Here is a 24270-nt window from a genome sequence, read left to right as displayed (position 1 = left end):
GTTTTATTCTTTCTGAGGAGATACATTGTTTAGCGGAAAAATATTGTTTTTATTAATATCAATACACTTTATTTGCTCTGTTTTATTTTGTGAAACCTTACTACGTATATGGAACAATTGGTTTATAATGGCAGTAAGCCCTGTGAAGCCATGATTTACAGTGAATTTATAACCGCTAAGGGGGTTCACTGTAAACCAAGGCTTCTTTGGGCTTATTGCTTTAATTTAACGCCCAAAAAAAGCATGTCTTAAAGCAGGCAGTAATTGCGCTGCTCTTGGTAGATTGCACTGGTCATTATGGAAATGATCTGGCTGCGTCTGTGTTCTTTAATGTGTGCATTGTCAGTAAATCACACACAGAATTTCCCCTCCCATCTGTGCATTTATGGAATTGCGCTCTAATGCTAATTTCCCCCTATTTAGTAAACCTGGCCCTTAGTATTGTTGCTTATAGCTGTGTAAACGACATTTACTCGTTACAGTGACTGACTGATAAACAATACTGCGATCAGGGACTCTCATGTCAGATAACACAAAGAAGCGGTTCCTCTTATCGAAGGTAACTTGCTGTTTGGCGCTGAGTCTCATCGCTACATCATAGGGCAGGTCTTTGTATCGTTTATTAGGGCATTTAACTCCGCAAAGGTCCCTTTGGCGACCCCTGTGTGGATCTGGTCTGTGCCCGTGCGGAGCCCTGTGGTCTGATAGAGCGAGAGGGCAGACGGGCCTCCTATCAGCTTCACGCAGCTTTTCCTGAACGGATGGGCCAAGGAGGGCGACGGGCCCTCTGCACATGTTAGACGTCAAGTTTTTCTCTTTGTCCTTTTCACTTTGTCCCTGTGTCTCCGTCTCTGTTTCACTTTCTCAAAATAACCCAGCTGCCAGTAGGCACACTAATGCACACATTTACGCTCACTTGTGCATGTTTTTTAACTATTCACCAAAGGAAAAAAAGAAAAGAAAACAGACTTTGAGCAAGCAAGATTAGAGCTCTTTGCCGTTTATGCGTTTATCCCTAATGGTAGGCATGAGCAGGATTGTGTTATTCTTTACAGTATCAGGTAGATTACAGTACTTAGCACGCACAGGAACGGTGTATGTTTATGTATATCTCATTGCGTTCGTCATCTTTTCCTGTCCCTCCTCTCTGCGACCACATGAAATGAAGGCAAAGTGCAGCCTGCGTGTTTAATGTAGCTGAAGATTTCTTTAGAAGTGCAGGTGCTTTTGTCACTCTAGTGAGAATCTACTCTAGATTACAGTGATACTGTTTTTCTGTAGGCGTCGCTGGAAGGTTTGAAATCTGAGTTTGAGGTCTGATTTTTATTTATTACATTTTAATTTTTAATTCATTATTAAAACATAACTAATACACAGTGTAGCTTAATTTTGAGGAAATTAAGTAAAACACACAACTCAAGGTATGGTCAGTGGTTGCCTACAGTATGTGGTTGCGAAGGTGCTCTTATTGGTTTTTAATACTTTGTCATGTGGTGTTCTGGGTAGTTGCTGGTCAAAGAGATCATCTCACCCCACCACAAAAATTAAGAAATCAAATGGGCGGGGCATTTTATGCACCCTAGTTTAAAACTAAACAGATTTCTGAAAAAGTATTTAAAAAAGATAATTTTATTCCTATTCTACTGAATGGAAAGGGGAAAAATAACCTCTAAGAATAATGCTGCATGCATGTATGTATAGTTAAGGTCAAAAGTTTACATACACCTTGCAGAATCTGCAAAATGTTAATTAGAAAAATAAGAGGGATCATACAAAATGCATGGGTTCTTTTTTTATGTAGTACTGACCTGAATAAGATATTTCACATAAAATATGTTTACATATAGTCCACGAGAAATAGTAGTTGAATTTATAAAAAAAATGACCCTGTTCAAAAGTTTACATATACTTGATTCTTAATACTGTGTTGTTACCTGAATGATTTACAGCTGTTTTTAATAGTTTTTTGCATTTTTACAGCATTTTAGTGTATATGAACCCTTTTCCAACAATGACTGTATGATTTTGAGATCCATCTTTTCACACTAAGGACAACTGAGGGACTCTTATGCAACTACTACAGAAGGTTCAAATGCTCACTGATGCTTCAGATGGAAAAGCGTTGCATTAAGAGCCAGGGGGTGTAAACTTTTGAACAGAATGAAGATGTGTACATTATTCTTATTTTGCCTAAATATCTTTTTTTTTTTCATTTAGTACTGCCGTTTAGAAGCTACAGAAGATACTTACATGTTTCCCAGAAGACAAAATAAGTTAAATTTAACGAACAAAAATTTAAAAAACAAAGAATCTGTACGACCTGTAGGATTTTTCTGAAGAACAGCAGGCAGTTTAACTGTTCAGGACAAACAAGGGGCTCGTGAACGACTATTACTAAATAAAAAAACACAGCTGTGGATCATTCAGGTAACAACACAGTATTAAGAATCAAGTGTATGTAAACTTCTGAACAGGGTAATTTTTATAAATTCAACTACTGTTTCTCTTGCGGACTACATGTAAACGTCTTTTTTGTGAAATATCTTATTCAGGTCAGCACTAAATAAAGAATAACATGCATTTTGTATGATCCCTCTTATTTTGGTAAAACAATTAACATTTTGCATATTCTGCAAGGTGTATGTAAACTTTCGACCTCAACTGTATGTATTTAGAGGACTCAAAGAACTACTAACTCTGAGTTTTTCATTCATAGCAGGTTCCCTGACACACAAAAGTATTTATTCTCTTCTTTTTCACTTCAGTGCTAAATATTTACAATGAAGGAGAGAGAGATAAAGCGGATGTGCGCAGGAGGAAGTGGTTAGCCCATTGAAGTCTCTTGTCACAGCTTATCTCTGAGGACCTCTTGCCGTTCTCTGTTGAACTTGTACATTCCACTTGTGTTTATCTCCCCTCACTGAAATCTCACCCACTGACACTCTCGTCTCAATCAGAACTTGGGAAAGTACTTTTTGACACTTATTGTAGTCATACTTTATCTAAATTTTATTCTTTTTTGCACTAATGCCTAGTTAACAGACATATTGAGCCACAAGGAACCTGGCAGGTTCGAGTCCAGCTTGCTTTATGTCCTGATCTCATTCCTCATTTCTTTCTCCAATTTGACATCCCTTTCAAACTGTACGTTTACTGCTTTGTATGCATATGGCAGGGAGGGAGATGTGGTATTATGTTTATGTGTGAACATCAGGCACTTGTCTGTCAGTTCGCACCTGGTCTTTGGAAGCGCTGCTTGTTTACTCGGACTGGCGTCACGGCTGACTGGCTACAGTCAAACAGCTGTGCAGGAGTTATCCAATCCACTGGCGCCAATGTTTGAATGTGTTCTCAGTAGAGCATTTTACACCGTGTCTACACTGCAGGCTATCCCGTTATTACCGTAACAAAGCAAGTGCGTAATGTGTTGTGAGCAATCTGCTCTCTTTTAGTGCAGGCAGTGCCACAACCGCTTCCTTTAAACTCAAATACTGATAAAAAAAAAGGAGGCCTAAGTGTCTATATCTATACCTCAAAATCAAGAAAGTCTTCATTTTTCTTACTATTGTGTCACTATATCATATAATTATGACTCTCATGTCTCACAATGTTACTTAATATCTCAGTGTTACTTGTGACTTTGTATCTCATAATATTGACGTAAGTTTTTACAATGTGATCTAATATCTCACAGTTGCAACCTTGTATGTGACTTAAAGGAGCACTTCCAGAACAAAATATGTACAGATAATGTACTCACCCCCTTGTCATCCAAAATGTTCATGTCTTTCTTTCTTCAGTAGTAAAGAAGTTATGAAAAAACTCCCATCTAATTTTCTCCTCCAACTTCAAAATCCTCCTACATCGTGGCAGAAGTACCAACCCAGTGTTTACAAAGTGAATGTGCAAAGAAGATCAAACGACATTTCCAAAAAAGGTAAAACAACAATGTAGGATGATTTTGAAGTTGAAGAAGAAAATGAGATGGGAGTTCTCAACCTACCCTAACTGTCTTGAACGGGAATACACAGAGTACACGCAGAGCTAGACAAGATGACCATTTGAGGTTAAAAAATAAATTAATTGTAATTTTTTTTTTTAGAAAATAATCAATCGTTTCGATTTAGAACTCTTTAAAGCTGCATTTAAACTGCATTTTGGAAGTTCAAATTTGGGGGCACCATTGAAATCCACCATAATTCCACTAAAACATAATTTCTTTACGACTGAAGAAAGAAAGACATGAACATCTTGGATGACAAGGGGGTGAGTAAATTATCTGTAAATTTTTGTTCTGGAGCTGAACTTCTCCATTAATGTCTCAGAATGTGACTTAATTTCTCACAGTTACAACAGTATCTCACAAATGTCACTATATCTCAGATGTTACTTAATATTTCACAGTTGTGACTGTGTCTCACAATTGTGACGGTGTCTCAAAATGGGACTTAATGTCTCACAGTGTGACTTAATATCTCACAGTTGCAACAGTATCTCACAAATGTAACTATATCTCAGATGTTACTTAATATTTCACAGTTGTTACTGTGTCTCACAATTGTGACGGTGTCTCAAAATGGGACTTAATGTCTCACAATGTGACTTAATATCTCACGGTTTCAACAGTATCTCACAAACGTGACTATATCTCAGATGTTACTTAATATTTCACATTTGCAACAGTATCTCACAATTGTGACAGTGTCTCAAAATGGGACTTAATGTCTCACAATGTGACTTAATATCACACAGTTGCAACAGTATCTCACAAATGTCACTATATCTCAGATGTTACTTAATATTTCACAGTTGTGACTGTGTCTCACAATTGTGACAGTGTCTCAAAATGGGACTAAATGTCTCACAATGTGACTTAATTTCTCACAGTTGCAACAGTATCTCACAAATGTCACTATATCTCAGATGTTACTTAATATTTCACAGTTGTGACTGTGTCTCACAATTGTAAGTGTCTCGAAATGGGACTTAATGTCTCACAATGTGACTTAATATCACACAGTTGCAACAGTATCTCACAAACGTGACTATATCTCAGATGTTACTTAATATTTCACAGTTGCAACAGTATCTCACAATTGTGACAGTGTCTCAAAATGGGACTTAATGTCTCACAGTGTGACTTAATATCTCACAGTTGCAACAGTATCTCACAAATGTGACAATATCATAGATGTTACTTAATATTTCACAGTTGTGACTGTCTCACAATTGTGACAGTGTCTCGAAATAGGACCTAATGTCTCACAATGTGACTTAATATTTCATAGTTGCAACAGTATCTCACAAACATGACTATATCTCAGATGTTACAAAATATTTCATAGTTGTGACAGTGTCTCACAATGTGACTTAATATCTTATCTATACAGACATTTCATAATTGTGACAGTTTTGACTTTATCTCACAATTGTGACAGTGTCTCAAAATAGCACTTAATATCTCACAGTTATAACTTCATATCTCATAATTGACTTTGTCTCCCAATTTGACACTTTGACTGTAATCTTTATCTCACAATTACCTGTTTTATATTTTACTCCACTGCTGAAACTGACTTGTATAGCTTTCTAATTAAGGTAATCAGTTTAAAATCGCTGTTCTCTTTGTTCACATAACATGAGTGTGAGTTGGTTTGGTTATGTTGATGAGTTGTAAGTTGTGAAGGTGATGGCTGATTAATAATGCCTACTTGTTATTGAGTGGCAGTCAGTGTGTGTGTGCTGTCTGGGGTGTCAGACAGGATACAGATGGGGTTTCTCGGACTTGTTTATAAATCCCTCAGGAGATCTGACGCACACACACGTGCACACATATGCACACACACGCGCTCAAACACATAGTGACCCCTTCAGCATGGCCTATTGGCATCTATTACTGCAGAAATAGCTCTGAGGATTATAATAGAAATGTGTTTTTCACACATGCACACTCACCCGTTATAGCATCACACACACTTATTTGCCACTGCACCTGGTACTACAAGCAAATTTGCTTCTGTTTACCAATTTGTCATACTGACCTGCAAAGAAATGTTATATACTGAGTGTGCCAGAACTGTGATGTTGAATTCAGTTCATATTTATAATTTCAATAAATTTGTTAATTATAAATAATATATTAAATATTATTATATTATATATTTTATATGTGATATTATTTTTTGAATTAATTAGTTATATTCGCATAATATTTCTATTCTCAGGTATATTTAATTAATGTATTGTAGTTATTTTAAATAAATAAATATCTAAATTACATTATTTGTATATTTAAATATATTCAATGTTCTGTTTTGTTTTATTTTTAGCAGAATATTTTATTTATACCGGTTATTTAAAAATAACTGTAAGTAATTACAACACAGTGTAGTTTGAGTGCCATTTGCCCACCATTTTTCCTCATGATGGCTGCATCTCAATGATTTCATTTATCAGTTGTGGAATTTATTCTCTCTGCCTGACAAACCTTTATGTAACAGCCTGAAAAAAGATGAGTTTCAATTTGCACAAACCTGTAACACACTTCCCACCCATCTATGTAGAAATTGGTGCAATGGTCCACAATTTTTCATCTCACACTTCAGCTGACTCAAATCTTACTCAAAGGGGATTTTAATGCACACTTTTCTTTACTGTCGCAAATCAGTTGGGGATATCCCAGATCTGAGACCAAAGGTCATCGTGTATCCTTGAAATACCTTGCATACCTGTGATAAGACAAGGGTAGAGAGATGTGAAGGCCCCACACCATGTATAGATGTCACATATGCTGATGTCAAACCAGAATTACTAGGTTAATTCACCCAAAAATGACAATGCTGTCATATTATATTCACGAAATAACAGTAGATAGACATCCCAAAATAACAGTAATCCATATAACTTGCTATTTTTTAAATCTTTGAAGCCGTACAGTAGCTTGGTGTAAGAAACAAAATCAAGTTTAGTTTGTTATTGAACATCTACCTTAGCTCTCAAGTCTCATTTGCATTTGCATCCAGAATTGACATCTGTGACACACTTGAATTGATGTGCTGATGTGTCGGTATTTGTAGAAACCTAAAGGGCCTTTTTCTAATTTCTGGGGGAGCAGATTTTATGCAGCCCTGGCTATTACTCACTTCCTGTACTGTACGTTTTTAAAGCTGACTTCATATCAGTAGTCAAAGACTTACTGCAGCCTTGAATCTATTTTGAGGATATTGAGCAGATAAAAAACCATACCTGAACCCGTTACTATTTGGGCATTAGCGTCATTTTGTGTTTTTTGAATGCTTGATCATCACTTTGATTAGAGAACTGTGAGACCTTCTCCGTCGCATTCCTGTAGTGAGTCACATCCTGCCGCCCGGCCTGGTGTGCATGTGCAAAGCGTGTGCTCTTGTGCTCTGAATGTGACTGTGTGTGTGTGATCTGCTAATATGACTAGATGAATTTATGCATGAGTACACTGGAACACTCACAACAACCTTTCTTTCTTTCTTTCTTTCTGTTTAACTTTTTCTTTCCATCTTACGTAATTTTAATAGTAGTGAAGTATAGAGTTTCAAGAAACAACATTTTGTCCATTGAATTATGTTTTGGATACAGAAACGTTGGTGATCAGAAAAAGTAATAAATACATATGTGTGTTTAGTTAAAGTATGTTTTACTGATTATGAACAGCTTGTTTTAAATTTGAGAAAAATGCATATGTTTTTATATTTATTTCGATGTTGTAATATTTAAATAGAATTTAACATTTTTAATTTATTTAAATAGAAAAAAAAATCATTTCATTAATTTAATTTTAATTAAAAATTTTATATGAAAATGTAAAAAGATTTAGTCTAGAATTTTAGTATTGGCACATGTATATTAGATTTCTATCTATCTGTCAATCTGTCTATTGATACATACCTATACATATCTATATCTATATCTATGGAAATGTAAATAGAATTAGTATTATGTATATTAGATTTTTTTTTTCTATCTACGGGTACATATCTGTACTGATCTATACATATCTATATCTTTATGAAAATGTAAATAGAATTAGTATAGTATTTTAACACTGGCACATATTAAAATGTAATATTAGATTTTAATATATCTATCTATAGATACATGTCTATATCTATCTAAATGAAAATGTAAATAGAATTAGTATAGAATTTGAATATGGCACATATTAAAATGATGTATATTAGATTTTATCTACCTGTCTATCTATCTGAAGGTATATATCTGTACATATCTATATCTGTATATCTATATGAACATGTAAATAGAATTTGTATAGAATTTCAATATTGGCACATATTAAAATGATGTATATTAGGATGTTTATCCATCTGTAGATACATATCTATACATATCTATATCTATATGAAAATGTAAATAGAATTAGTATAGAATTTGAATATTGGCACATTGAAATTATGTATATTGGATTTTTAGCTATCTATAGATACATATCTGTACATATATCTATCTATATGAAAATGTAAATAGAATTAGTATAGAATTTTAATATTGGCACATTTTAAAATTATGTATATTAGATTTTTATCTATCTGTCTATCTATCTATCTATCGGTATATATCTGTACATATCTATATCTATATGAACATGTAAATGGAATTTGTATAGAATTTTAATATTGGCACATATTAAAATTATGTATATTAGGATGTTTATCTATCTATACATACATATCTTTACATATCTATATATGAAAATGTGAATAGAATTAGTATAGAATTTTGAATATTGGCACATTGAAATTATGTATATTGGATTTTTAGCTATCTATAGATACATATCTGTACATACATCTATATCTATCTGTTTGAAAATGTAAATAGAATTAGTATAGAATTTTAATATTGGCACATTTTGAAATTATGTATATTAGATTTTTATCTATCTGTCTGTTTATCTATCTATAGGTATATATCTGTACATATCTATATCTATATATCTATATGAGCACGTAAATAGAATTTGTATAGAATTTTAATATTGGCACATTCAAATTATGTATATTAGGATGTCTATCTATCTATCTATCAATACATACATACATACAGATATGTACAAATATGTACATATCTGTACATACCTATATCTGTATATCTATATCTATCTGTATGAAAATTAGTATAGAATTTGAATATTGGCACATATTGAAGTTATGTACATTGGATTTTTAGCTATCTATAGATACATATCTATACACATCTATATCTATCTATATGAAAAGGTGAATAGAATTAGTAAAAAATGAATTTTTATCTATCTGTCTATCTCTATTTTTAATGTTCTAATGGAACCAAATAGTATAGAATTTTAATATTGGCCCTTTTAACGGTTATCGGCCTGAACATAACGATTATCAACTATTGATACTAGACTGAATTTTAATATCCAGGCATCCCTATTTTTTCTGTGTCTGTCTTTTTCTTTCTTTGTGTCTGTGTGTATTTCTCTCTCTCTCTCTCTGAGTGTTAGGGTAGAGCGAGGCTGTGCTGTGGGGGTTCTGTTACAGTGCAGACAGACGCCAGACAGCCCCATACGTTATTACTCTCTCTGTGTCTGTTTGCAAGGGTCTGTCAGCAGTACTGGAGAGGCTGTCCTCCTCTACACACACACACACATGCGCACAGACACACACAGCGAACTCATCGACCCCGTCCCTCTCAGCAGGAAAACATTCCCACTGCCCCGCCTCTACCTCAACACACCCTCCTCCTTCTCCATGACTCAATGCCTACTACCTCCCTCCGTCTCCACCACTTCACTTTCCATACTGGTACCCCTCTTTCTCATTTTATCTCTATTCCTCCAGTTCTTCCTTTTCCTCTCACTCAGCATCCTTTCCTCCACTCTGTTTTCCCTCATTATTCTTGTCCTAGCAGGGCCAGTTAAACGGGTCAGACAGAAGATCAAGAACGTGTGTTTCCAGACCCCCTGCACACTTACTCACCTTGTTCTTTGTGGTCACTCTCTTCACTGATTCAGATGTGGAAGCTGCGTTTCCCTTGACATGACCTTGAAGGTCATGACCTTCAGCATCAAAGGTTGGAGGTAACCTCCTGCTGACCTTCTCCTGGAGCTTGAGCCTCTGCTTTCCTTCTTCCTACCAATTTACTTCCTGCTACACAGGAAACAGACTGTTCATCCCTCAAGTAAAGTGACACTTGATTTGGTCACTTCCTGTAGGACATTATTCAATGTCACTTTTCTCCAAAGGAATCGTGATGCGAGATAAGCTAGCAAAGTATTTAGGACTTTTTGTTTAGGAATTGTACTAGTAGTACAAGTCTCTCTTTTCTTTCTTAGTAGATGTAGGTCTGGGTGTGAATGGAAAAAGCGAGTAGACAAAATATCATTAGCGCAGGATGTGTGTATACATTGAGTTCAGTGTGTGCCTCCAAAAAGGACATGACTAATACAGCTTTTCCTCTGCCAGCTAACTGGCTATTCCTCTACTTCATATTGTCACTAGGCTCTGAAAACATTGTTTGTATACGATTGTATCTGCGATTGTGTGCACGTGATTTGCTAACATAAGATACAGTGATATCTGTTATTCTTCAAACACACAAACACAGTAAAATATTGGCTGTTTTGTCAATCAGAAGTCACTTCTGCAAAATGCGACTCATTTATCTCATGTGCTTCAATAGATCTGTATTCTACAGAGTGTCTTACAGCACAAAAAGCAACTGGGTAAAAGCAAGATTGTTATGACATTGATTGGATGATAGCAGGTCATTTCTACTTCTTGTGATTGGTTTTTAGTCAGACATCTATACTCAGATTTTTATGTTCTCATCTCGTTCTTTCTCTCTCTCTCCTGGCAGAACTCAATCAGACACAATCTGTCCCTGCACAGTCGTTTCGTGCGCGTGCAGAATGAAGGAACGGGGAAGAGCTCGTGGTGGATGCTGAACCCTGAGGGAGGAAAGAGTGGCAAGTCTCCACGCCGGAGAGCTACTTCCATGGACAATAACAGCAAGTTCACAAAGAGCCGCGGACGAGCAGCCAAGAAAAAGGTCAGTTGAGGGGAAAGCAAATCTCTGCTTGCTCGCTAGGTGCAGATTCGCTGCGTGTCAAAATCTGAATGCAGTACTGCATGCGTCACTCAACATAAGGCTTCTGCAGTCAGTTATACATATAATCCCAAATATGCAAAATCTGGGTTGTTTTGAAATAGAAAAATAATTTAGTTAATTAATATTTTTTATTTTCGTTATCTATATATCTATCTATCTATCTATCAGGTTTTTATTTAATTTTTACATTTTATTTAATTTGTTGTTACATATATTTAATTTATTTAAATATGTTATATTTGCGAAGTGAACTGATTATGGTTGTGGTCTCTGGACTACTACTTAAATAAATATATAAAAACAAACAAATTAATAGAGTTAAATGAAAATATAAAATATTAATTAAAATAATAATTAAAACATTTATGCACAATTTTTATTGGTGCTAAAATTCTGTGTATAATTGCTTTAAAAAAGTTGTTTTTAATTGAAAAAAAAAAAGTATTTTTTTGTTTAAAAATAATAGTTTGTGAAACTTCGTCGGCAGCGTGCCGACATAAAGCACTGTTGCGCTATGGGTGTCCCGAGTTCGCATCCCTACTCAAGGACCTTTCCCGATCATAAAATGTAGGCAAAATAAAGGCAAAAACAGTTTTAAAAATAAACTGTTAATAATTAATAATAATTAAAACATTTATGCACAATTCTGTGTAAAATTATTTCTCTATTCCAAAACAACACAGATTTTTTATTTTTTTTAGTTTACAAATAATGCATGGTCTCGAACTTCTGATCTTCTGATTGGTTTGCGTTAGTGAAAATAGCACTATGGGTGTCCCAAGTTCGAATCCCCACTTGAGGACCTTTCCCGATTATAAAATATAGGAAAAATAAACGCCAAAAATAAAATTAAATAAAAAAATTGTTACGCCACTTCCAGTGTAAGAATAACTACAGCAATATATATCTAAGCAGTATTGTGTTACAGTTAATTTTAATGCCTCTTCTTTTGCATCTGTAGATGTCATTGCAGGGTGGACTGGATGGTGGATCTAACAGTCCCGGTTCTCAGTACCCAAAATGGCTCGGCAGTCCTAACTCTCACAGCAATGACGATTTTGAACCCTGGAACACCTTTCGTACCCGCGCCAGCTCAGATGCCAGTACGCTCAGCGGCCGTCGCTCACCCTTTCTCCCAGAGGAGGATGAGGCCGGCGAGGTTCCCATCGGGTACCCAGGCACCAAACTGGGCGGCCCCCTCCCGAGCCTCTCCGAAGTGGCGGGTCACCACGGTTCTGAGAATGTGATGATGGACGATCTCCTAGACAACCTTAACCTCATCTCACCCAAAAATAACACCAAGGGGAGCCAAGACGCCCAAACTGCGCTGTCTTCGCCTATGATGCAGGGTAGCCCTGGGTATCCGTCTTACAACTCCCCCAGTATGGCTCCTCAGCCCCAAGTCCAACAGGACTATCGGAAGTGCCTGTATGGACAGGCCGGGGTGGGCGGATTGAGTCCCATCGCCATACCGACTTTATCGGACAGTCAACCGGGAGGCTACGGACCCTTCGTGAGTCAATACAACTGCGCCGCAGGGCTGCTCAAAGAGCTGCTGACCGGAGATGGCGACCCAAGAGGGGACATGATGCAGTCTTTAGAGTCTGGAGAAGGGCGACGAGTGCTACCTAGCTATGCTAGTCAGGGACAAATGGGACAGGCGGGCAAAATGATCACGCATCCTCACTTGCACGGCCACCCGCGCTTGCTTCATCAGTTGCCCTCGCCAGCAATGGGCATGAACGGCTGTTCCCTGTTGCCCCACGGGCATCCTATTCGCCTTGGTAACATGAAGCTGCAACCTCACCTGCCTCATCACGCTCAACTGGGAAGAGGCGGAGGCGAAGCCGGGATTCCCAGTTACACCAACGGCAACGGTTTCCACAGGCACGGACCGGGTCCTCACCATCATCTCAGCCACCCCGAGCGACTGCCCAGTGACTTAGACGACATGTCGATCGAGCAGCTAGAGTGTGATGTAGAAACCGTCCTTCACGACACGCTCATGGACGGCGATGCTCTGGACTTCAACTTCGACCCCATGAGCAGTCAACAGAGTTTCCCACACGGGGTCAAGACCAACACGCATAGCTGGGTATCTGGATAGTGAGGCATAGCGAATTGGTGAGGCAGGCTGTTTTTGATTTATAATGCGAATTAATCATAACAAATGTGTGTGAATATATGTAAATATGTCATAGACATATAGCAGGTCAATCGAAGCAGACTGAATGCTGTAGGTCATACCAAAAGGCTACACATACAAGAGAGATTTCAACCTTACATTTCCTTCCCATCTGCAAGGAAACATTGAAAGTGTAAAATAAAACAAATAAATAGATATTTGGCATCTTCTATGGCAACTATATATCACAATTCCAGTTTTATTTCTTCCATTCTGAATTTATTTCACACCATTGTGACTTAATTTCTTGTAGTTGTGGCTGTATATCTCACAAAACAGAGTATATTTCTCTGAATTCTGACTTTCTCGAAATTGCAAGTTTATATAAATCCTGTAAAATAGAAAAATACTGACATGCAGTGCTGCGTAGTAACTGATTACATGTAATCTAGATTACATAATCAGATTACAAAAATGTAGTACTTGTAATTAGATTATATTTTAAAATGCTTATCAGATTACAGTAATTTTTTTAATGGATTACATTTAGTGCTGGGCAACGATTAATCGCGATAAAATAAAAGCTTTTGTGTGTGCTGTGTGTATTATGTATATATAAATACACATGCATGTGTATATTTAAGATAAGAATGTTATGTTTATATATTAAATATATTTATATTTAATATAAATGAAATGAATATAAATTAGGGCTGTCAAACGATTAATCGCGATTAATAACATCCAAAATAAAAGATTGTGTTTATATAATATATGTGCAGTTATAATGTGTATATATAAATATATTTGTCTATATTTATAATTATATATAATTTAAATTATATATACATATTAATATTGTACACATTAATATAACATATTTTTCTTAAATAGATACATGCAAGTTTGTGTATTATGTAAATACAAACTTTTATTTTAGCTGAAATTAATCACGATTAATCGTTTGACAGTACTAATATAAATATATACATGTAAATACATGTAAATATTTTCAAAATATATACTGTATGTGTGTGTCTTTATATATACATAATAAATATACACAGTACACACACATATATCATGTACACAAAACATAAAAACTTTTATGTTGGATGCAATTAATCACGATTAATCATTGTCCAGCACTAATTATGTAACGTTTACAAATTATTCACAAAATTGCAGTAAATTATTCTTTACTTACTGATGCTCACTCTTTTTTTCTTAAAGAGATAATTTACCAAAAAATGAAAAGTCTGTTATTAATTATTCACCTTTAAGTCGTTCTAAACCCGTAAGACCTTTGTTCATCTGTAGAACACAAATTAATTTTTGATGAAATCCGAAAGCTTTCTGACCCTGCATAGACAGGAACGCAACTGACGTGTTCAGGGGTCGTAAAGGTAATAAGGGCATTGTTAAAATAGTCCATGTGACATCAGTGGTATAACTGTAATTTTACAAAGCTACGAAAATACTTTTTATGCACAAAGAAAGCAAAAATAAGGACTTTGTTCAACAATTTCTTCACTGCTGTGCGCACAAAATGTATTCTCCTAGCTTCATAAAATTACAATTGAACCACTGAGAGATGACAGATGTTTATTTTAGTTCACTGTTAGCGTTTTCTTTATTCTCTCTCTGATGTGTTTGCATGCACCTCACGAACTGTTTACCTCAGTCAGAACTTCTGCAACCAATCAGCAGAGGCCAGTGAATGGTCATTATTTACTGATTTACAGTACATTGTTCCAGTAGACTCCATGATTGTCGGGAATCATCATAATCTGCTTTTTGCTTGTGGTTAGTCGGAGTGTAAATATTGAAGCTGACTAATCAAAAATAGTTGTGTCAAACACTCACAGACATTCGAGATTTTGTATATTTTTGTCTATTTGGTCTTTCAGTTTGGCACTGTAGGTCACTAAAATGAATTCAGGGCAGATGTGTGTGTGTCATATTAACTGGAGTGCTGTGTAATGTCTGGTGTAGTGTACGTTACAGTTATCTTTGTCATTTCAGGGTGCTGAATGAATGTGTTTTGTACAGAGATGTATATTTTTGTTGTACCGATGGGATGGTAAATTGAAATGTTTATATTTGTACATTTGTAAGCTTCTTACAGGTCATTTTAAATGCTTTTCAATAACTCCTCCCGGCCTTTACATGTCTAAAATATCCTTTATTGTGGCCTTGTTTGCTGTATATATAACATGGATATTCTCAAACCGCTGGATGAAATTCTTTCATTGTATATAATGATGTGTACTTTGTGCCTTTCCCTCTTACAACCTGGCATTTGAGTGTGATGAGTTTTAATCAATTTCTGATTTAAAATCATTTGTAATTTTTCAATGAACTTAAAAAATGTCAGAGTGGTATAACCATCCTGAAATGATCGCAAAGAGTCTTAATATTAAAAGGCCATGAACTTTTTGAATGACGTGGGAAGGTTAGTTCAAGTATAACCCCAAGCCAACTTCATGATATTCATGATTCAAACATTCGTATTTGTAAAATAATAATAATATTAATAATAATAATGATTTTTACCTTGGAAAATGTATTTGAAAACATTTTCCTTCCTTTTCTCCCTCTCTTTTGTGATGTTTTTAGAGTAAACAAATTCTTGAAATTTAAAACGGAACCCTGGAATCGACATCTTTGCATATTTTCATCATCTTAAATATTATTTTTGTCATTAACAAGTTAACCATAATGGCAAAATGGAACAAATTTAAAAGTAGCTATGCTGAGATTGTAGAATCCTCAGAGAAGGTCACCAGAGGCCACGTATACTTTTTTTTGGGGGGTCTGTCTGAGGGCATCAGGCTAAAGGCCTCTGAAAATGTTTCTGCATTTATGTATTTGACAGAAATTCTATGATAATTTGGTGTAATTTAAGATTTTTTTTCTGTGTTCTTGTCTTAATATTGTACATATGCACGCACACGCACACACACACACACACACACACACACACATATTCATCTACAAAATATTTAACGCTTTGATTTTTAACCTGAGATTTTCTATCCAAACAGTGAGGTGTACTATGAAGGTTTGTAAATTATAAAGAAAATTTTAAACATATGCATATATTTTTAACAGATATAAAACAATCTGCATTTTGTAGTAATTTCAGACTGCCTATGAATATTCAAAGTATGCTTTTGTTTATTTGTGTCTGGTGTAGTCATATCTGTATATAATTTTAAGTATCATTAAGTGTCACTGAGTGTTTTTTTTTCTGTTTGGGTCTTTTGAAATGTAAATAGCATTGATTTTGTTTTATTTAATAATCATTCAAATGTCATTTGTTTTGACTCTAATTTCTCAATGGATGAATTTGTCTGAAATGTGTTAGTGAAGGGCTTTTTTTATTTTTTTGGCTGATTTTAATGTTGTTTGACGTGACTTAACTGTAGCCAATTGTACATTAGAAACATACACTCATCGTACAGTCCTTGTCAGAACAACATGCTTTTTTTAGACTAGTTCTACATGGAGGAAGTGCCTATTAATATTGTAATGTACACAGCGATGAAGAATTGATTTTAATTTAACAAAAAGAAAATTGCAGCTGTTATATGAAGCCATAATTGTATATAAAGGTATCAATATACAAATGAAGAGTCTGTCATTTTTTGCTGTATTGTGTATCACAGTGTTATAGTTTGTATGGGTGAGAGTGTGTATAAGCTAGTCTGATATTCATTTATAGAACAGTGTACTCACAGGAAGTTGGCCAAAAATGGCTAATCGGCACCTGATGTTAGGGATTCAGAATAACGAATATGAAACTAGCTTTGCATATCAAGAAAATGTTCCGATTATTGGGAGACCACGTAAATTTAGGATTTTTCACAAAAAGGTATAATATATTAAAATAAATAGTATGATGCCTTTGCATCCCATTTTAAGTGTGAAATCTTCAGTTCCCATCGGTTGTAACTAATTGTTTTTTCCTCAGTTTGTGTTAAGAGAAAGAAACAAACGCATACAGGCTGGAACTGCGTGAGGGTGAGTAAAAAGACAGAAGTCTGTTAATGGACCTTTCTCACATAGTTGGGTAAAATCCGAGAGCAGTGAATGGGACAGAACCTCAAATATATTTTTGGCATTCCCATTTGCTCAAATAGCAAAAGAAAAACTACACAATAGTGTTTTCACGACTTTCACTCAAAGGAAACAAAATTGAGAGAGACTGATATGGGCAGTCGGAAGAGAGAACAACGTCAAATTTACCGTCCCTTGGGCTGTACTAATTGGTCGGACCGGGAAAAATATTTGGAGTACTATAGACCGCCAAGAATCTTGACAACATTTGTGTTTGTTCTTATCATTTCCAGTCAGGTAGGTGAAATATTAGGCTAATATCTTAATTAATACTGCTCATGCATATCTTTACCACCTATTAACTTTAGTATTGCACCCTTTCCTACACACTGAGTCCTTTTCTATATGATTTAGCAGCTTCCACACATTTTTTCTGTGGTTTAGACAGCATAATTTAGCAGAACTATGTAATCAGTAGTACATTAACTGTGCAATGCATTTTTTTTTTTTTTACTTTACATCTGAGTATCTCTAATATGGACGTGCATTTGAGTAACTGATCAAACCGTGACGTAAGTGCAAACCCTCTATAGGCCTCTGTTGGTTTTCCATATGCATTATTCCGGTTGAATTGAAGGTGAAGAGGGTGAGATGGAGGACGGAGGATCTTTTCGGTTTCGAGTTGAGTCATTGGCTGACATCTCTGGTTAAGTGAAAGGGCAGCACGGTGTCCTCTCTTGCTGGGTCAGGTCGCTTGTTGCCTGGGTCTCTGTGGTGGGTCAGGTCTGCTGAAGAATGTGACTAGACACATATGCTCCCCATATGTTCCTCTTGATGGATCTGCAGAGAGGGATTAGGAAGAAAGAGAAGAAGAGAGGCCACATTAGGACACTAGAACACTCTAGGACATGAGTTCACTTTGCGGGACACACCAAGCAGTGAACTCATAGACCTCTTTCTCAATGTCAGATAGGAATCTCTCTAACTTCTAAGCTGTAGGGGTCTGTTGTTAGTGAAGCCGTGCACGCAGAACACATTTAAATGTCGTCTTCTTGTCAGTGTGTGTGTTCTTCTGATTTATAGAGAGTTTCTATTCAAAAGCGCCACTGTATTTGAAGTTTTCTTGTGCCAACGATCAGGATTCTTCATTTGTTTTTGGACATAAACCACTGAACTCTTTTAGTCCTTTGAAGATGCATCTAAATGGGCATTTTATGAGAATTCCACTGGATTTGTTAATTCAATATATTCTTTCATTTTGCCGTAAAAGAGAAATTCATAAGGACATATACAGATGTCCACTTTTTGTGTCTGCTTGTAGTATCTAAAAACATAAAATGACGTAAAATATTGAAGTAAATATAAATAGGTCATTGCGTAATATGTTTAAGTGAGTTGCAATTTACAATGTTTTTTTAACAAGTAAACATTTATTTGTGGCACAGGCTGTATTCAGTTTATATGCATCCACCCGCATACAGTACACACACCTGCATTTCTACATGGACAATTTCTTTAAGACACAGACACTTAGTTCATGCAAACATTTCTAGTTCCCCCTTCTTTCCCCGTTTTAAAGTGTCCACGGTGAGGCTCAGGCCACGGTTTGTTCAAGAAGGAAGTGAGACTGTGTGTCTCTCCTCAGCCAGAAACCGCCAGGCAAACTTTCAGCTGCCAAAATAGAACCCCATCGAGACTTCAGCTGAAGTTCATCAAGTTCAGCACAAGTGTGTTAGCATGGAGCGCACACTCACACTGGGTCAGGTAGACCTACAGTATAGAAAGATCTATTAAGTTGTCATTCACAAAAATAAAAGAAGAAAAAGAATGGAAGTGCTTTTTTTTTTAGTGGTGCACTATAAATGCTTCTCCTATGTCATGGTTAAAAGGAAAAGTTCAAGTTGGAATAATTCTTCAAAAAGCACAAAGAAAGTGATTCATATGACTATATAATGGGTGAATGAGAGATAATATATATAATGGGTGAATGAGAGATAATGCTGTTTTTCATAATTTTCTTTAATATATAGTTGAGGTCAGACATTTACATATGCCTTGCAAAATGTTTATTATTTTACCAAAATAAGAGTTATTAAGATGTTTTTTTTTTTTTTTTTTTTTTTTTTTAGCACTGACCTGAATAAGGTATTTCACATAAAAGACATTTACACATAGTCCACAAGAGAAAATAATAGATGAATTTATAAAAAATGCCCCCGTTTTTCAGCATTTTTGTGTATTTTGCTTCAGAAGGACACCCAATGCATTAAGAGCTGGGGGGTGAAAACATTTTGAGTTTGAAGATCAGGTTAAATTTAACTTATTTTGTCTTTTGGGAAAGATGTTCTATAGCTTCTGAAGGGCAGTACTAAATGAAAAAAAATATGATATTTAGGCAAAATAAGAAAAATATACACATCTTCATTCTGTTCAAAAGTTTTCACCCCCTGCTGTTAATGCATTGTTTTTTCTTTTGAAGCATCAGTGAGCATTTGAACCTTCTGTAATAGTTGCATACGAGTCCCTCAGTTGTCCTCAGTGTGAAAATATGGATCTCAGAATCATACAGCCATTGTTGGAAAGCGTTCAAATACACAAAAATGCTGAAAAACCAAAGAATTTGTGGCACCTGAAGGATTTTTCTAAAGAACAGCAGGCAGTTTAACTGTTCAGGATAAACAAGGGACTCATGAACACCTATCACTAAACAAAGAAACAACTGTAAATAATGCAGGTAACATCACAGTATTAAGAATCAAGTGTATGTAAACTTTTGAACAGAATAATTCTTATAAATTCAATTATTTTCAATTGCATTTTGTATGATCCCTCTAATTTTGCTATTTAATTAACATTTTGCAGATTCTGCAAGGTGTATGTAAACTTTTGACCTCAACTGTATTGGATGAACAGTATTTTGTCATTATTTATAATAATGTCTTTTGTAAATTACATTGCTTTTTTTGACTCTTCCCATATTCTCACTTAAATTTAGAACACCACGCCTACATACAGTATATCTCCCATCATCTCTTTATTGCAACCATGTGGCACATAAACTTTAAGTCTGGAGTTTCATTGTTGTTCTGGGCTGAAATTTAAACAAACCAAAAATTGAAATGTTTTACAGAAACGTGAAATATCAGAAAAGCACATTAAACAGTCCCTCCAGAAACTCGCGATGTTGCGATCGCGCCAATTCACGCAAATTCAGCCAATCCCCGCGATTTATTTGCGGCCTTGCAATTTCATCCAATCACCGCGACTCTACCGCAAATTCGACCAATCAGTTTGGTCCGTCACTGCACGCGGCATTATTTTCACACAGAAGGACTTCCTTATCAGATAAAGCAGGCATGAGCGCAAATAAATCACACTTACCTACAAATATCACTGCGAAAGACCGTGCAAAGCAATTCCCTAATGTTCTCCATGACAGTGGAGGGAAACTATTTTGCACTGTGTGCAACATTGTCGTGGAACACAAAAGAAAATCCTCGCTTGACCGACACTTCTCTACAGCAAAACATGCCAGAAGGATGTCCGTGCAAGAGCCGACACGGCAAGTGACTATCACCGAAGCTGTTGCTCGCAAATCCATCGCAAGCAGCAGCGAAACAAGGTAAACAACAAAACTTCATAACGTTTGTAAAACTAGGTCTGTGGTGGTTTGCTTTTGTCAGTGGTCAGGCAGGCCTTGCGTGGGCAAAGGTGATAGTGCTAGCGAGTTTGAGAGGGGCAGTTAACAAAACTATTTTTCATGCTTTCACACGGTAGTTTCATCAATCATTTATTCCAGTGTTTCCCCTACATAGACTTAGCCGTGGCACCGCGGCAACAAAATGCTAAAAGTCTAAATATTTTACGGGGACAACAGGTTCAATTAAGATTTTTTCTTAATTGAACCTGCGCTGCAGCCTCCTGAGGAAGCAGGGTTGTCTGCTGTCAGATCTGCATGTGATCAGAGCGTGCAGAAAGCCGCGAGGGGGAGAGGGGGGGCATAACTGATCCTCGTTAAACCCAGAGCATTCGATATACTCAGAGTTGTGACAACCATTGACTTTGCTGTATGAGCGGTCACGTGACTCATGGAGCCCTCAATAGTTCCAAACTGAGTGCTCTAATTAAAAATTACGTTTCTGAGCTGCCTCCCGCAGGACCCGTGCAAACCGACTGACAGCGCCGAGCTGTTTGGAACTTTTTAGAGCTACATGAACCACGTGACTGCGTGCCGGCGAGTTCAAAGAGTGTCGTAACTCTCAATATATGGCACTGGTTCCAAACAAACCCCGAGCCGTCAGAAAAGTGAAACCTTTCGAAGAACAAACGTTTTTTAATGACTTAGACAACAGGACAAGGCCATAAAGTAAATAAATTAGTTTTCAGTTTGCATAATAAAATGATAAAAATAAAACTTGGGAAAAGGAAAATTGACAAACTGATTGATATCCATATTCCTGCTGCTGCTCCTGAATAAAGAATAAAACATGACAGTAAAAGCTAAATTAGTTACAGAACATAAATATATAAAAGTTGTAAGGGTGAAGCATGAACTAATAATAATGTTACCAAGCAAGTGACCATATGTGTGGACAAGTAATGCAAGAATAAAGAGGAGATAATAGTGATAGTGAGTGAAAACACTATCACTGTTGTTTTTTTTGTACACATCTCACTGGTGAGTTGTGCTATTTTTACAATTGGCCTGTTGGCAACCTCATTCAGTCCTTTGGGCTTACCTGGTGCCCATGGGCACCACACTGGTGACCCCTGCTTTAAACAGTGTTCTAATCAGGGTCATTTTTAAAGTTTTGTACTGGTCAGTCTTTTAGAAACATAATGGTTAACATTGTGCATTGGGCTGTACTGGAGACAGTAATTGTTTAATGTCATTAACAAATATGCATGTTCTGTTTACTCTTTGTCTCCTAAGATATGTGAAGACTGGGTTGCCACATGTACTGCCTTGAATATTCCACTCTCCAAAAGTGACCACCCAGCAATGAGGAAGTTTCTTTTTGAAAATGTAACGAATGGAGGAGCCATTCCTGGATTTCACCAGCTGCAAGAAAAATACCTAGGCAATGTTTACCTGAAAGAAAAGGAGGCACTCAGAAAACGTTTAGCCAAAAAGCCTGTTGCAGTCATATTTGATGAGACTCCAGATGTAGAGGGGAGATGTGTTCTAAACATTCTCATTGCACCCTTGGAAAAGGATGAATCTGGGAGAATACTGGCCTACTTGGCAGACACCGTCTTCCTAGAGCAGTGCAACCACTCAACTGTCTCAGTGTCTGTGGTCAAGTGTCTGCAGGAATATGACATAGCAAATGAGGATGTCATTGTTTTTGACACAGACAATGCAGCCTACATGAAGAAAGCATATACAGCTGCTTTGCAGTCTTTATTCCCAAACTCACTGCACGTTACGTGCATGGCCCACATAATGAACCTCATCGGTGATGCCTTCCGCAGACCTTTTGACCAGCTAAATTCATTCATGCTCAGCTTTTCGCAGATGTTTTACCATGCTGGCTCTCGGAAAAGAAGATACCTCCAGTTCATGTCAGGAAAACATCCTACCAGACAAAAGGCAACCATGGCTCCAAATCCCTGTGCTACACGGTGGAACTCCTGGTTCAAAGCCGTGCAATACCACTCAGAGCACTTTAAACTCTACAAGGAGTTCATAGAGATGGAAATAAAGGTAAGACTCTTCCTCCTTTCAGTACAAATTCTCACAGTGATAACAAGTTTCCAATTCATCCCAGTTTACACTAGCATGTGCCCTAATAAACATGTTAAAGTTTTTGCTTTTGGATTTGCTTATGTAAATTGCGTTGAAGCAGGACTAAATTCTGTTTTAATTCTATTGACAGGTGAGTGGCAGCAGTGCACCGCAGTCTGTGGAGAGACTCCATGAGATGCTACAGAATGAAGACATGGCTCAGTGTCTCCAGGTTCAGCTCAGCATCATGGCAGATAAGTGTAAACATATTCTACAGCTACTTGACATCTTTCAGAGCAGGAAACCTATAACCACCAAGGTTTTTGACTACTTCGAGGATCTACAGATGAACTTTACTGCAAACAAGGAGTTACAGTATGAATCCTGTGCTGAGCACTTTGAAGGACTTGATGTCCATCATGCCACCAAAACACACATCCTCAACTTAGTGCATCTAGCGTACAGCAATGCAGAGGAAAAACTCACGAAGTACATGTCAGAGGGACAACCTGCCATCAACTTCCTTCGAGAAGTCAGAGTGTTTGACCCTCGTTACATTTCATTCATGGAGAACAGTGTTTCTGGCTACACACACATCCCAGGCTTCAGTGCTGTCCCCAATGATGAGTTTGATGCCTACTTCCAACGCCTGGGTCCAGCAGCACTCAAAGCGTCAGCATGTGGAGTGGTAGATCTAGATGTGTTTTGGGATGGGCTTCTCGAGAGACTTCCTGTCCTCAGTGCCTTAGCCAAACGATACAAGGATGTCATCGTGAACTCAGCAGATGCTGAAAGAAGCAACAGCCTTTACAAGCTTGTGCTATCAAGCAGAAGAAGATCAATCACTAACAGCAACCTCAAAGCCTTGGTCTTCTTGTACCACAATCAGCGACTCACTAGTGGAGTGTTTGAGAGGGATGAGCTCGAGATCGATTGTGGGCCCAACTCTGAGGATGAAGTGGAGGACAGTTTGGATACTTAGGAAGTTAGCGTTCAAGAATGAACTTGTCTTACCATTCTAATGAATGATTTGATTGTTGACGTGTTTTAGTCTGCATTTCATATGCTATGTTGAAAGAACATCCAGTTGGTTCATATTTGTTCACACTGGACAATGTCAAGTTCAATTTAAAAGAAATGTAATTAAATTTTTTATTTAATGAAACAATTTATTTTATTACAAGATTATTCTTTTTGAAACTTCTGTTATGCGCATTAATTGTCAGGGCTG

At 36.6% G+C, this 24270-nt stretch overlaps 2 protein-coding genes across 2 annotated transcripts in view; both read left to right on the top strand.

Annotated features, from left to right (window-relative positions):
* The window catches only part of foxo1b (forkhead box O1 b), a 34850-nt gene extending 21098 nt beyond the window's left edge, over positions 1-13752 (top strand). Inside the window, exons 2-3 of the mRNA XM_051121384.1 lie at positions 10873-11064; positions 12086-13752. Coding sequence (XP_050977341.1) covers positions 10873-11064; positions 12086-13231 — 1338 coding nt within the window. The 3' untranslated portion in view covers positions 13232-13752. The remainder of the gene's footprint in view (positions 1-10872; positions 11065-12085) is intronic.
* An 8346-nt stretch (positions 13753-22098) lies between these two features.
* On the top strand, positions 22099-24021 carry LOC127172416 (uncharacterized). The gene is made up of 2 exons (XM_051121682.1): positions 22099-23018; positions 23191-24021. Exons 1-2 carry the CDS (start codon positions 22314-22316, stop codon positions 24019-24021), a joined length of 1536 nt encoding a protein of 511 aa, XP_050977639.1. The 5' UTR covers positions 22099-22313.
* Positions 24022-24270: the final 249 nt, after the last annotated feature.

This window comes from Labeo rohita, chromosome 10 (assembly GCF_022985175.1).
Source record: "Labeo rohita strain BAU-BD-2019 chromosome 10, IGBB_LRoh.1.0, whole genome shotgun sequence".
NCBI classification, from domain to species: domain Eukaryota; kingdom Metazoa; phylum Chordata; class Actinopteri; order Cypriniformes; family Cyprinidae; genus Labeo; species Labeo rohita.
This window is presented reverse-complemented; position numbering and strand designations above follow the sequence as displayed.